This window comes from Cyrtonyx montezumae, unplaced genomic scaffold (assembly GCF_038088225.1).
Source record: "Cyrtonyx montezumae isolate F1298 unplaced genomic scaffold, pur_monq_1.0 scaffold_25, whole genome shotgun sequence".
In the NCBI taxonomy this organism is placed as follows: Eukaryota; Metazoa; Chordata; class Aves; order Galliformes; family Odontophoridae; genus Cyrtonyx; species Cyrtonyx montezumae.
This window is the reverse complement of record NW_027071992.1, coordinates 16708729-16724311: the sequence shown is the minus strand read 5'-3', so window position 1 is coordinate 16724311 and position 15583 is coordinate 16708729. Positions and strand designations below refer to the sequence as shown.

At 39.8% G+C, this 15583-nt stretch overlaps 1 protein-coding gene across 3 annotated transcripts in view; it reads right to left on the bottom strand.

Annotated features, from left to right (window-relative positions):
• The window catches only part of KIAA1328 (KIAA1328 ortholog), a 180494-nt gene that overhangs the window by 106685 nt on the left and 58226 nt on the right, over nt 1–15583 (bottom strand). For all 3 annotated transcript variants that reach the window (XM_065740107.1, XM_065740106.1, XM_065740108.1), the window contains exon 5: nt 459–586. In XM_065740107.1, the coding sequence (XP_065596179.1) occupies nt 459–586 (128 nt within the window). The remainder of the gene's footprint in view (nt 1–458; nt 587–15583) is intronic.

Here is a 15583-nt window from a genome sequence, read left to right as displayed (position 1 = left end):
GGTCTTCTATAAACAGCTCAAATCAGATGGGCTGCCTTACAGGCTTGAGAAAGCTCTTATTGACCAAACACATCATCTGTAATCTCCTTTTCAGTCATCAAAAGCTACAGTGAAAATTTAAAAGGCTGTATCTATAGGGAATGCAATTATTTCACTGCTTAAGAAAACAAGGGAAGAAAACAGAGGAGCATCTTTTTCCCCAGCAAAAGCATGCGTTCCAATGGTTTCTACTGCATTACAGCATGGTCAATTAACTTCACCCATTTCATTGATCTGAAACTTGCCTCCTTTTTTGTCTTCCTTCAATCCACATATTAAGAGAAGGCCATGGGACACCAATCACAGAATAGTTATCAATGTTGTACAGTACAACACAATTCAGTTTTAGTTCTAGGAAAAGAGAAAAAAAGTTTTGGAAATGTCATTAAAAAGCAAGATGGGGAAAAAAACAATCTTACCTTCTGCTCCTTTTCCTTGGCAGCACTGAGCTGAGAGAGGGAGAGCGACAGTTGCTCCTGCTGCTCAGCTAGGTACTTCTGATAAAGGCTCAAAAGTTCTTGGCATTCTCTGTACTGCTGCTGCATAGGTGAGACACCAGAAGTTAAGGAAAAAATACTCTTTCATGAATAGTTAGACACAAACATATAACAGCTTACCCTGTGTAAATCCGATTTAGATCCATAACAGTTCAATTTAAAAACAGATACTGTGTGTTTGAGTACTGCCTAATGATGATAAATCTGTCTAGAGATGAATGTTCAAGTACAACGTTCTTTCTATTCAGAATGGAAAAAGAAGTATTGTACCAAATTCTTTTATCATTGGAAAAGGGACAGCAGGAGGCAGGTGATGACATTGTTTCAGCTGGAACAATTACAGCCCTCTGATTTGTATTCAGCAAAGCCAGACACTACCAGTGTTTATTTATAAATAAATAAATAGCCAGCCAAGTAAGTAAATAGTCCATTTTTAAGCAGAGACATGGATTCACAAGCCCACAAACCCAAATCCAATCTCTTTGCTTGAGCACCAGCAGCTCAAAAACCCGCAGCCGCAGATGCAGCGCTACAGGCCTTTTAGAGACCAGCAATGATTTTTGGACAGTAATCTGGAGAAGCAGCAACTATGGTGTTAGCAGGGATATTAGCAAGCAACAGTGTCCTGTCTTGCTTGCAGCATTGAAATTCCAACAGGAGATAAATCTGCTCTTCACCTGTCATTGTGTAATTCCCTCCCTTGCTCATGTACCATGGTAAACCATTTATGCTCCCTCTTCTCCCCCCTCACTTTTAATTATGCATGCAGATGGGATAAGGGCTCGCTGTCCAAAGAGATTACTCTGAATAAATACTTTAATAACAAGTCACTGCAATTAAGGTAGGGAACAAAAACTTCTTCAATCTATAAAATGGTGTTGAGTTACAGATTTCCTTAACATTTTTATGATCTAATCATTGCTTCTGGGCAAATTCATGTTGCAATCATTTTTGCCAATCATGGCTGCATAAATAACTCACTGCTTTGTTATTCCCTGTTATGACCCTGCTTGGATTTTTTTTTCTTTTTTTTTTTTTTCCTTCATCTTCTTTTGGGGGAAGGGGACACTTGCCAGGATTTTCTGCTTGCTTGTTTTGCTTTGTTTTAAGTGAAAGGCTACACAGAGAATAAGCAAAACCTATTCGGAAGGAAGGAATGGTTGGGTTTTAAAGCCCAGTGTTAAGATCAGTCAGGAGAGTTCCTAGTCCCCATTTGTTCAGCATCTGGAAATAGAAGAGGATACAAACAACGGTCTAAACAAGCTAATTGCTTTCCAGAGTCAGCCTGCCTGAAGCTTGGGCTGTTTTACATTTCAGTTCATTTCGTCAAAGAGCACCAAAAGGCTGAAGTGATTTGTGGTGGTCTCAGGAGTCTCTGCCAGCTATGATGTATATAAAAGGAATTTTTTATTCCGGTTGTAACCATAGGCAGTAATGTTTATAGTAGGTGAACATATTAGCCTGGACGCAGGGCATGAATTTTACTCTAGAAAAAGCCAGTTCATTTATACAGCCTAAGAGTTAAATGTCGGTATTTGAAGACAAATTATAGAGAAATTCATTTAAACCCATGTTATGTGGCAGAATATAAAAACAGACAGTCGTATCTTTATCAGTTTTTTACAGCCCTCTTAATTCACTTTGCTTCCAGCAGCCCCTTCCCCACCAAACGGATTCTACCCTCTTCTCCCTCCAGCGATGCACTGCTGGCACACCAACAAGTCAAGTCCCCTGATGGCCCTGGGGGACACAAGTGATGGTGGTGCACCTCTCACACTCTTGCCATAATGTTCCCACCAGCCCTGCTTGAAAGCCAGGTGAGATTGCCCTCACATACATGGCATAAACATACCATAAAAGAGATGCCCAAACCGTGTTTTATGGACCGCAGAGCACTCGCAGTGCACGTGATGCTGCCACCTTTTACTTACAGCTGCCAAATTTATTTAAAACACTGCTTAAAAACATGACATGAAAAATTAACATAAGGAAAGCATGCAAGCAAATCCTAATCATCCAAGAGCAAGTTATGTGATCAAAAGTGAGAAGAGCAGCAAGTCAGCATGAGCTTGAATGGCAGCGAAGATACTCCCAAAAATTTTCACAGACTCGGTCAGGAATGCAACTGTGGTTAAAACTTCCTGTACTGGCAGATTAAAATCTTGTTCAGTCAGACAATGACTCTGCACTAAAAACATGTTGTTACAGCCACCAGAGTCCAAAGCCTTGCTTTGCTCATAAAGTAAGTAAACATCAAGCTTCAAATAGAGAAAAAAAAGAAGGGTTTTTTGTTGTTGTTGTTGTTGCAGGCACATGTATAATAGCTCTAACTAAGATAATTCTCCATAATGTGCTGGTACATTTACTACTGAATACTTTCCTTAAAAAAAAAAGAAGAAAATAAAAAGAAAAGCTTTAACATTAGATCTTACTCTTCTATTCTATTGAATTTTTGCTAAAAGCAGCAAGATTATATCTTTCTTATTTTCCCCTCACCCCCTCCCCCCTACAAATTAGCTAGGCAATAAACAAAAATATTCACGTCCTTCAGATTTAGTGGGGGCACACGTACAATTGGAATGCAATCCCTAGATAAATGCAGAAGTAATGATAAATATTTTCACAATTTGCTTTATGAAAGAAACAAATAAATAGAAAATGATATATGGGTGAGAAAAAAAAACAATAGGACAACAAGTAGTACAGATTTGCATTCCACAGAAAACAGTGTGTGCCTAAACGCTCACGTCAGATATTTCTTTAGGCTTTCAGGAGCACAAATATTGGATTTACAAGATGTTAGTTACCTGGGAGAAGTGGTACTTGGCATTTCACTAAATTGTAGTTTTATATCCAAGAAATACGCATCAGAACATATCCCAGTAATACGTTTCACGCAGTTTGTTAATAAAGTATTAAGGTTGCTCATGGGAGGGGGGAGGGAACAAAAAAAATACTGTTTCATAAATGCAAAGGTTAAGATTTCAACAGACACATTTACATGTCGCACGGCAAGTACTACATATTTTATAGAATAAATTAGTTAATTTCACCACTGAACGTAAGTCATAGAATTAAGAGTTCATTTATGGCTCTTAAGAGATAATAACCTCAGTGGAGACAGGGCTGGCTTTGAGAAGAGGGACCGCCAGCACGCAGCGGTGGCATGCTTGCAGATTTCCAGGGAGAGAAACATTGGGCAGGGAACAAAGAGCTTCTTACGGGTGAGGCTTCAGGAGAACGCACAGCCAAACTAGCGCTCAGTTGTTGCCAAAGGCACACTTCAATTTGCTCCAGGAGCCTCACCCCCTCCATCTGCACCAGCTTTGGAGCTCTCCCAAACCCCTCACTAATCCCCGGGGCTTAGTGAACCGAACGAGTGCATCCAAGGGTCAGTTAAGCACAAGCACTAGCACAAAAGAAGCAGGGGAAACATTTGCCTGGAAGAGGCGGTCACTCGTCTGGTGGAGTCCCTCCACCTTGCAATGTCTTGGTCCTGCTCCTCCTCTGCTAAGCCTCAGGCTTTTGTGTCTGCTAAAACCGTACCAACCACATTCACCCTGTTTGCATTGTGCACATTTGCCTTGCTCACAAGTTGATAGACAGCTACAGATCTCTGCTTCCCAGAACTTAGAAAAAATCAAAAGCAGCAGAGAAACGTTAGTCTCTAGCACACACCACCCTTCTGTAGCATCCCCATTACAGTGTTTCCACTGCCTCTTTAACTATCAGTAAAGACCAGCTTAAAAGCTGAAGTAGTTTTTCTTTTTTAAAGCATCCAGAAACTTCCCAGAAGGCTCCAGATCAACCTCCATCTCTTTCTGTTGGCAAATTCCACCATCCAGCAGCTCGGACACCCAGTGGCTTGTTCATCTAAGAGTGAGGTTTTGAAAAGTAGCAACACCAGGTCACTCTGCAAGGGTGTGCTGTTTGCTGAAGTTCTGCCTTTCCCAAATCACCTTTTCTAGGAAAAAAAATTAAAAATAGAGGGGTTTTTTCTTTTGATATTTTGATTTTTGATTCTTACAAGCCTATGCCATGTAAGAAGCAGTTGGTTTTACCACATTTTATTTTAAGGGAACAAACTCATTTAAGCAGATTCCAATCAAGGGAACTTAAGGCAGGAAAAAGTTTTTCTACAAGATATTATCATAAGAGTAGAGCACTACTAGTAAAGACATTTTCAGGCCATGAAACTAGTAGCAAAGGCCCTGCTGTACTTTCAGAGTACTCCTCACCTAGTGACTTACTCCTCAACTATTTGTCACAAGCATTTCTGGGAAAGGCATGAGCTCCAGCACTCACATTTTATACCTGGAGAAACTGTGGCACAGGGAGCCTTTGGGCACGTCTGCACACACAGGTGCAGACTAGCAGCCCTACACACGCCAGCTCCAGCACAGAAGTCTTGTAGTTGTAGGGTAAATCTCAGCGCTAACAGCCCAGATCCATCTTACAGCTGGTTAGCTCTGAGTGCAAGTTTGTCTGCAGCAACCCATGCAGATGTGTCTTAAGAGACTTCCCAAGCTCCAAACAAGATACCAAGGAATCACAGATTCCAACAGCTCCTGACTGTAGCTCTGACTTAGAGCCTTCTCCCCTTCTGATCCTCATATAGAGGAGAAATCAGCAACTACATCTCCATCTTCAGCAACATGATCCTCCAGCCCCTATATTCTTGACAGTCTAAGAGCTATTACAGAGATATGCAAAGATGAGTAAGGCAAGGAGAGGAAGGAGAAAGTCAAACCAGGCACAAGTTTAAATTTAAGTAAATCAGCAACAACTTCCACTTTGCAGTATAGATACAAGGAACCTTCAGGGATATAATTTCAGCACATGATAAAGAAAGATTTTTGACATCTGCAATCACAATCCAGATGCCACAAAACAGGGTTGTATTTTTAATACCTGCTTAAGGACATGCATCTAGAAAGCTGACTAGTTATCATATTAGCAGCTTCAGCAAAGTCCAAACTTTCTACACTGCCTCAGGTAGTCCCTTGAAGACAAAGGCTGTGAAAAAAAACAGACTGACAAGAGGCTGCAAAGTATCACTTACACAAGGCTGCTGAAGCTAGGCTGGGCACTGAAAGACCCCAGAGAAAATTCTACTCAGATAGCTGCAGGAAGATATGGGTTTGTCCATTTGCACTCCAACTAGGTGTACATAAGCCACAAGAAACCGTGCAACCACAACAACAAAGCATCCATCACATCATGCTTAACTGAATTTAACTTGCTTTGATGTTCTAAGTTTGGTTGGGAAAATGGCACTATACCATTTCCAGAGTGCAGCTGGACTATACCCGACAACATGAACAATGTCAAAGCAAGCTCATATCTATCGGATAGACACACCTCTACATCTATAATTTCAGCACCTTCAGTACTGTGGCATTGCAATAGTTACCCAATAACCTGAAAATGCCTTAGAAAATGCCTTAGACAAGTAAGACTCATGCTTCATTTAAATGCTTATAGTACAAGGGAGTAGAGTTTGCAGAGTCTGCAGAACCCCAAAGGGCCACAAAAGCCTCATGGCAAACTCCGCTCTAAGTGTGCTCAGTCTGAAGTGAACCCACGTTTTTCCATGCATCATTCAAGCATATATCTTTTCAGTATTTTGATGTGAGGCAATGAGGTTTATTTTCTACCTTAATATTTTGTATATCAATGGAGAGATATACCATGCCTTTTGGGAAAGAAGCAATATGTATGTCATTCTGATTTCCACCTGCAGGCTCTCTCTTCTTCCTAACCAAAGAAAGGATTAAAATAATGCCGCTTCAACTACTTACATATGAAAAGTCATATGAATAAAAATAAACTGCTGATATTAATGAATTAACATCTAAAAGGGACACTTTAAAATATAAACTAAGATATATTCTGAGCTCTTTCCTTCAGCATTACATAATTGCATACTTTATTGCAAGCTGACCCACATTTAATTTTAATATACGATTTGTGTTCAGTGCACATACAGTCCTGCATTTTGACAATCTTGTCTCACAAACGTAACAACAGGATTGCATTTCAGGAACTAAACCATCCAGGCACAGATGAAAGTCAACACCAACACATTTCCTCAGCCTTTAAAATTAAGAGAAATAAAATAAGTGCCTTGAACCTATGTGAATCATTGTTCTGTGAAAGGGTAAAGACTAGTAACTTCTATGAAGGTTTATTATCTAAACTCTGAAGATGCTGCAAAGACTGAAGGTAATAAAATGTTTTATGAACAACTTCACTTCACTCGTTCTTATATAACTGAGTTTATGTGGACTGTTTGGCACAGCGATGCTAAGAACCTGTAGGGAACTTTCTGCACAGCCACTTTTCAATGTATTAAAGAAATCATCTGGTGCAGGTCTGAGCATTACAAGCCTTCAATTCAAAACACAATCTCCTCCTGATTCAAAATCCTCAGGAAGCACATTTTTGAAAACACTTTAAAGAAGCAAATCACATACAATAAGATAGAGTGATCTCCAATCTGAAGCCCAACAGTTACGTTTTAATTTCCACTTGAATATTTTAATGTTGTTATCCAGTCAGTAAATTAACTCCAGATGCAAGAATACAAATGGAAGATGCACAGAGAGAAAGGTCGTACGGTCCACAAAAGTTAAGAACTTCACTTTTGTTTGAAGCATCAGCATTATGTTGGTGAATACCACAGCTCTCATATCAAGAAATTGCTTAATACATTTCCATTCTGTTTGAAGGGAAATTAAATTTACATTCTTTGGGAATATGGTATTGTAATTAGTTCATGACTTGATTACACTTTGAAGTGAGCCAAGACTGCATATGGTGCATACAAATCAGTTAAGTTATGGTTACCTACCTTAAGGAAAGCCACAGAGTTCAGAACAAAGTTAGGGACAAAGCCAGGGCTGTCCTTCAGACCTATCAGGCCTGAAAGATACGTACAAAACCAAATTCAAATCTATTCTCTGGACTTAATGACATCGGGTGGGAACAGAAATAAAAGACAGTTTCCTGTAAAGCTGAACAAGTTGTTTTTGGAAAAAAGAGATATCTGTTTCCACCCATACCACCTGTAGGGCAACTGATAAAACTGATCCTAAAATAAAGCAATCAGAAAAATTCCTACCCAGGTTAAATCCACCCAGATGATGCAGTTCCAAAGTTTGCTTTAAACATACTGAAAAACACTGAGATACAACAGCATGCACATGCTGTATCTAAACCTGGCCAAACAAAAAGATAACAAGTAGGACTTAAAGAGAGGAAGGAAAGCATTTAAATGAAAACTAATTCCCAACATCACATATGAACTCAGAGAAATCTTTGTCATTCTTCAAAAATGCAAAAGCACTTTAGGGTACAGGATTTGATCCTGTGCATAATAAATCCTTTCCACAGGATATGCCAATCATACTGGGCAGCTTATCTGCCATGTTCTCTGGTTCAGAGGTGGGTAAGGACAAAAACATCACACGCCATCATGTGCCAGCAGATGTGCCTCGATCAATAAATGCAAATACCATCTCGGGGCTTGCACTTTCCATTTCAAGTGGAAAACTCATCTTCAGTCTTATCTTCATTAATACAAACAAAAGGATACTTACAAGCAAAGAAAAAGGGAAATAAAGGTTTATTCTAAAGCCCAGCTGTGTTAATGACTTTTTCTAATGAAAAGGAAGGAAGAATAAAACACACACACAAGATAAGTTAGGCTACTACTACTCACGCCAGCAAAAATGTGTTTTCATAACCACTAACACAAAGAATCTGATGACAGAACAATTAAGAACCTAAGTGTGCAACATACAGACCCTGCAGATCATTGTAAGCAGGTACTGGCCCTGGCACAAGTCATTAAAAAAAAATTAGTGTGGCTTCAGAACTGTGATGGCAGGAGATTTTCCTCTCTGGTAAGTTTGAGTTTGTTCTAACACAGCTGCTCCTTTTAGGGGAGCTTTGCCAATGTCAATAGCAACTTTCTGAATTCAAAGATTTCTCTTGGCAATTGCTTAGATGGCACAGCTACCCAGCCTCTTCCAGTAGAAACTGTTAAGGAACTTGTTACTTACACATTTGTGTATCAGCTAGTAAATATATGGTCCTTTTCTGTGGCAAAAAGGAGCCTGGAGATTCAGCCCTACGCAGTTTCTGTGCAAAACAGCCCCAGCACCAGAGAACAGCACCACACATTTTATCATGTACAACAGAAAATAATCTCAACCTGCACAGTTTCAGAATATGAAGCCAAATAAGCAGGTATTGCACCTATCACTATCCACACAAAAACAGAGCTATTTTTTCCTCTTACATATTTAGAGCACAAAATTAAACAAATAAAAGGAACACTGCATAATTTAGCTTTCATTTTCTATCAAATTGCTCATAATTGTAACCATAAAATGATAATATTCTACCATATGTGCATCTGCAAAGCCGACAAAAGCACTGGTCAGCCCCTGAGAGAGCAAAACTGGACCTGTCGCTCCACCTAGCGGCCATCTCGGAGAGCGCAGCCTGTGGGACCAAACTTGCACAGAGAGCTTGTCAAATTTGGAGGTGAATTTTCTTACATAGAGGGATCTAACACTTCGCTTTGAAACACGAAAATCCGCCGTGCAATCCTCCTCAAATTACACTCCTCCATCCACACGGTCGCAGCTTTACATAAAGTACCTATCACTGGAAAGACTTGCTGTTTCAGTGGCAGGCCTTTGTGAGAATTACAAATCTCCAGTAGCCACTGCTACTGTTTACACAAAGCCGTTTGTCATATCAATACTCCTTGATATTAGAGCAGCCATGTTCTTTACTCTAATTTGACAGTGGAGCTCCTGGCAGAGGCCCGAGGAGAGATAAGGTGCTTTTAGCCTACGTGTGAATTGAGGTATGTGAGAAAGGATTCTCAACCTGTTATGTTTAGACACAGTAACAGGAGTTATTTAACGGGATAAATGTGAGCTGGAGTCAGATGTGTGGAGAAAAGGGGATGAAAAGGCAAAAGAGAATTGAATGTAAGACCTGAACTTAGTGAAGGCACAGCTACAGCACCTCTATCTCAAATAAAGAACATGCACAGTATATCAAAAACAGAACGAGGGCATAAGACCACAAAGCATCAACTCTTTTTATAATGGAGCTAATCATGTTTGGTCTCAGCTCCTATCGGAATGAGGATCACCTGAGAATACACAGTGGTGTCTGTCCTGTTGCTCCTTTGCAGGAAAGAATCAATCAGCATTCTTAATTTTATATAGTTGATGTCTCTCGCTGAACCTTTTTCTTGCAACTCTCAAATGGGAATAATGCTGACAGAGAAAAGCAGACTCTGCTTCAGCAAAGTAGGCAGATCCCACCACTTTCAAGAGATTCCTTGGACTTTCCTTCCTCACTGGAAGGAAACCTGGCAACGACAGAGAATTATTTTGTTTGCTTCTATCCCACATGGCTGCCTCTCTGTATCTTACACAGCCTGCATCAAGCTTGGCGTCTTAGTTTCAGCAGGAATTGTTCTCTTCTGAGTGCCTGGAATGACAGTGTTTTGGTTCCGGGAGAAAAAGCAATCCTGGTAACATGCAGATGCTTACACTCGCTGCTAAGCCATGCTGCACAGAGCCATTCTCAGCAAAGGGCCCGAGGAGCTGGCAGGGTGCAGAATTAGGACAGCTGACTTCCACTGGCCCACAGGGATATTCCCCACATATGACATCATGCCAAAGCACTTCTGAGAGGGATGGGATCCACCTTGCTCTCTCCTGTTATCTGAGGGCTGGGCACTGGTTGGGGGTGGTAAGCAATTTCTTTTGCATCATTTGTTACATACATGCATAATAAATATGTCGTAATTATTATCCTTTTCCTTTTCCCTGTAAATAGCTTTCCTTTTCCCAAATAGCTTTACCTCAACCAATGAGTTCTACTTTGTTTTTCTCAGTTCTCTCCCCTATCCCACTGGGAAGCAAGCAAACAATTGTGTGGTGCTGAGCTGCCTGCTGGGTTAAATCACAACACGTGGATATTTCAACTTGCTTTCCCCCACCCCTTCCCCTCTTTTTAAGCCAGAACATACTCAGACAGAAGCATATCTGACTACTGCAAATGGTACAAGAGGTGAGATTAAAATCTACAGAAACTGATGGACAGAAATACAAAAAATACCAGCAAGTCCAGAAACCTTGTCCTTATGGAACTGCCTTCAGTGTTGTAACTAGAACAGTAAGAATGTAAAAACCACAGATCATTCTAGATAATTTAATTTCTTTCTTTCAGAACTATTGCTATTTTGACAGTCTTTCTAACCCTGTTAGAATGCAATCTGTTTGCAGCACTGCTGGTGAAAGAAACGCAAGCGCTCCTTTTCCTAAAAGGCAGCTGAGGTCAAATCAAATTTCATACAAGCATTAATGGTAATTTTCAAGAAGGGGTCTGCAAACAAAAATAAATAAATAAAAAGGAGATAGTTCCATGTAAGAGTGTTGCAAAGATTTTCTTCTGCATAACATATGCTGTACACATCTCTACACATAGAAGTGTTCCAGAATGACATCAAAGGCTTCAAAGTTAGTTCTTTCCCATAAAAACTGCCCTTAAACACACCAAACTGAAGAACACTGGTCTCACTGAACAGAAGCCAGTGAAGAAAAGATTTAGTAACAGCCTCATTATAAGGTTCATTGTTGTAGGACTATTTAATATACAAGATTAACACATCTTATCTCCCACTTTCACTGAAACCTATTATACCCCTCATTAATACATGCACATTTCTACATCATTTACAGCGCTAAGGTCTCAAATAATATTGTCTGAAACAGGGTGTGTTCTGCTGCTTTTCCTGGTGGCTGTCTCTTTTTCCAATAACAGTGTTCCAAAATAAGCCTCACAGCTCAAAACAGAGGACATGACCAGGTAAACTGAACAGGGCTGTATAAACTGAAATAAATTAAAAGTAATTTGTTTTGCCTAGAGTCTGGATTTCATTTCTTGGCTTAGGTTCTCTCATACCCAGACCAAAAGGCAACGCAACTAAACACAGTAAGACAAGAAACTTCCACCTTCCCTGTGTAATGGATGACATTCTTTCCTCGTTACAATTCAAGATTTAGGAAGTGAACCACAGCTCCTCAGATTAACAAGCATTCACGTTTCTTCCTATCTGGATCACTGGAATAGAGAAGGAAGCTATGCCATGCAAACAGCACACCACTGTCCCAGGTTAAACACACAGAAATATTTACACTGCAAAACACGCCATGACAGAGCAGTACATGTACCTTAGCACTATGGGGGGTGGGTGAGATAAGGAAAAAATAGACATTTTTACATTCCCACACAGCTAAAAGTATCAGCTTGGTCCTTATTCCCACACAAAAGGGAGACTTGTTTTGTGCCATATAAATACAAGGGCTCATTAAGATACAAACGCTCTGCTTACACTGGAAGCATTTCAGGACAAACTATATACATTTGACCAGAAACAGAACAAATGGGTTCAGATGTCAACAGTGTTCTGTACTCCTGCCCACCAGGTTCCAGACAAACAAAAGGAGGTGATTTTCTACAAAGTTCACCTGTACTGTGAAACTATTCTCCATGGGGGGCTCTGAATGTTTACATCAACATCCCTACATAAATTCGTAACAAAAAAGAACATTTGGTGCTATTGAATAGAGTGATATATTCTGACTCCATTTCTGAATGGCAGGTTTATACACATTGGGAAACAAAAAGACTTTCAAATCAAATGATTAATATTTATTTGAGAGGAATAAAATAAATGACCTGGAATGATTCCACTGGGAAGCGAAGACAACTTCCAGGAGCCCCAAGTACAACGCTTGTGATTTTCTCCCGTTCTTGGAGAACTAAGATGCTGATTAGTTTTCTATTGGAAAAAAGGGTCTTTCCAGGAGAACCTATGCACAGAGTGACAGTGACCCATCCACATTCTCTTCACACTTTTTTGGAAGTTTATTTGCTTTCAGGTAAAAACAAGCATCCTGAAGCTCTACAAGTACAATCCCCTGGGAAAAAAAAACAAAAACATAAACTTCTCATCCTTATATCCTTACACTTATTACCACAGGATAATAGCTGGCATTCTGGAGGTGTTCCCAGTTTCTTATGTGGAACATGCCAAGATACGCAGCTGGATGAGTATCAGCCAAGGAAGTCTAATGTATTGGTGGGGAAAAGGGAGAACCACTTCTCCATAGGTAGGGCTATTTTTCTTCCCACATTCTTCTTAAAAGAACATTAGTAAGTGTTAGCCTTTAGGACATCAGTGCTGGAAGTCCTTTGCTCCAGAATTTAAGAACACCAAAAAATAAGAAGCATTCATTGGAATTAAAAATAGCTGAAAAGAGTTTGCACAAAGACAGCTACTGGCAGCAAGGAAATGATACTTTCAGATATCCTTCTCCCACTGGATTAATATTTGAGTAAGCAAATAGCTCTTTGGCAAATTCTTCTATTATTGGAATACAGACAGAATCACAGTCAGATGCTTCCATGCATACGGCCACACTCTATAAAAATAAAAATGGGAAATCTGTGATCCAGTGCATCTGCAGATAATGCAGGACTCACCATAGATGCTTGGAAGAGCTCAGTCAAGTCAGTTACTGAAAAGGCTTTCTTATAAAATATATTCCCATGATTGTCACAAATTTCTGAGCCATCAAACCAAAGACACTATAAGGAAATGGAAAAAAATGCTCAAGAAACATTAAATGATTTTAAACATTAAGGGATTATAAATATCTGATAAATCATGGGTATTTTCCAGATCAACAGGTCATCAAGGTAACCTGCATACCAAGGCATATTGCAACATCTGTTTCTCATCAACAACTAGGAAAGGAAAATTTGTGTACAAGACCGCCTTGCAAGGGCCCTAGGCACAGTCTCTGGCTTTCAAGAAGAGTACTAATAAATAAAATAATAAATCCAGAGAACTACTTACTTTCCTCACAGAAGTTCAAAATATAAGACAAGAAAGTGTTCTGCATCAGTAAACTGGAATACAAGACCCTGCAGGTCTCAGGTGATATTTCTGCCATATCCCAGGCACAAACAAAAGCTTTCAGCAAACAAAGTGTTCTCATTGATAAGCATTGGTTAGACCACAGAGGAGTGATTGCTCCCAAAGAATTAACTTCAAAAGTGCAGAGTTAATTTGGAAGCCAGGATTGCAGCAGAGCTGCTCAGTACCTTTCCTAAATTTCAATAGATCAAGGAAACACTCTTTGCTTTTTACATCTCTAATGGAAATGTTGTCTGATGTTAACAGTTAGGAAGATCCATCCCTGCAGTACTTGAAAACCTTACAGGTATCAATGGAGAAGGCTGTTAGGCATCATCCTGCATTGTCAGCCTAAAAGAGAGGATATTTCTTAAAGGAAAAACTGAGCTGCAGAACACTTATGTGATTTTGGAAACCTTGCTGAAGTCTGTGAGTGCAGGTAAGAGAACTCACATGCATCAGATCTTAAAGCACTTTCCACTACAGCTTGTAATGTTGTTGTTTCAGGACTATTTTCTGAACTAATGTGTCCTGCAATAGCAATGAATAGTTGTGGCCAGGCTCACTTCATAGTCTAATCTCTAGCTAAACCAAGGATCTGTGTTTACCCATGTTTGTTGTGGATTTGTTTTGTTTTGTTTGTTTGTTTGGGGATTGTTTTGACTGTTTTCATAGTTTTCCCCAGTGAGACATTTCATGTATTCTCTCTCTTGTCCTTCCAAGGATTAAGATGAGAGAGAACTGAAGCAAGTTAGGGGCAAAAATTAAAGCATTAACTGTACCTTAACACATCTGCCTCTGAAGTGAGAGGAACAGACAGCACCAAAACATCTTCAGATCTGACAGGTTGCTCTGCTGCCGATCTGCACTAGCAGGTGAGACATGTCACTCCGTGACAAGTATCAGAAATAAAGGAGCTTAATGAAACTGCAACTGTGTTTTAAATGATTTCTCTCTGTCACGAAACAGGAGACAACAAGCAGTTCTAACAAAACATGTGGAGATTTTTCTCCCCAGAGCTGCAAAGCTTTAGAATTAGCACTTTGTGTGTGCATGTTCTTTTAATGTCTGCATTTATTAAGGAGCAAAACAACCATGCATCTTAAATGCCAAAGAAACACAGATCCATAAATAATGCCACATTCCTATTGGTACCTAATCTAAATATTTATGTAGTAATTTGCCAGCAAAAGATGTAAACGATTCTTTAAATGTTACATTGTACTAAAGGTTAACCACGTGATATGTTTTTACTATGAGGCTGTGATTATGCTGAAGACAATTTTTTGTTTCCGATGTAAGTTTTGGTGTTGAAATGGACAGTCAGAGACAAGGAGGTTAGTCACTTCTCCAAGATGAGTGCTGAAGTTCCACCTTACTCACTACTGTTTCAGTCTACCTAGCCATAGGGCCATGCATCTCAGCAGCATACTGAATCAGAGAGCAAGGACCACCTTCTTCACAACCTGGAGCACTGAAACAGACTTATTGGTGAGGTTTGGCTCCTGCCAGAAGACTAACGATGCAGAGTTTTGCTTACAAATGAAACCTCTATTGACATAAGCAACGACCAAAAAAGGCTTTGTAAACAGTCTCATTAAGAGAAACACAACATGGAATGTCAGAGCTGTCCCGCTACAAATACATGCCCTCTGATTTCTAACAAAAACTTAATCCTTCTCTTCCCCAAACTTCACGTGGAAATTCACCATCCACTCCCACACATTCTTCTGAAGTCCCACTTCTCTTTCACTCCACATCCTGCTACAGTCATCATCATGTATTTATGGCCTTAACTATTACTTTTGGCTCCTCCTTCAGCTCTCACCATCATGCCTTCTGTTCCTAAAAGCTTTAACATTAGACAGTTTCCAACTTATCTTCTATTTTCTCACTTATACAAGTCCTTCTTTAGAGATATTATTTCCACTGACTTCCATTTCTCTTGATCTCTACATCACCTTCCACTCTGAATACTTTCTTCATGTCAACATTTTCCCCAGATAGCAGACCTCTGAAGATCACTACA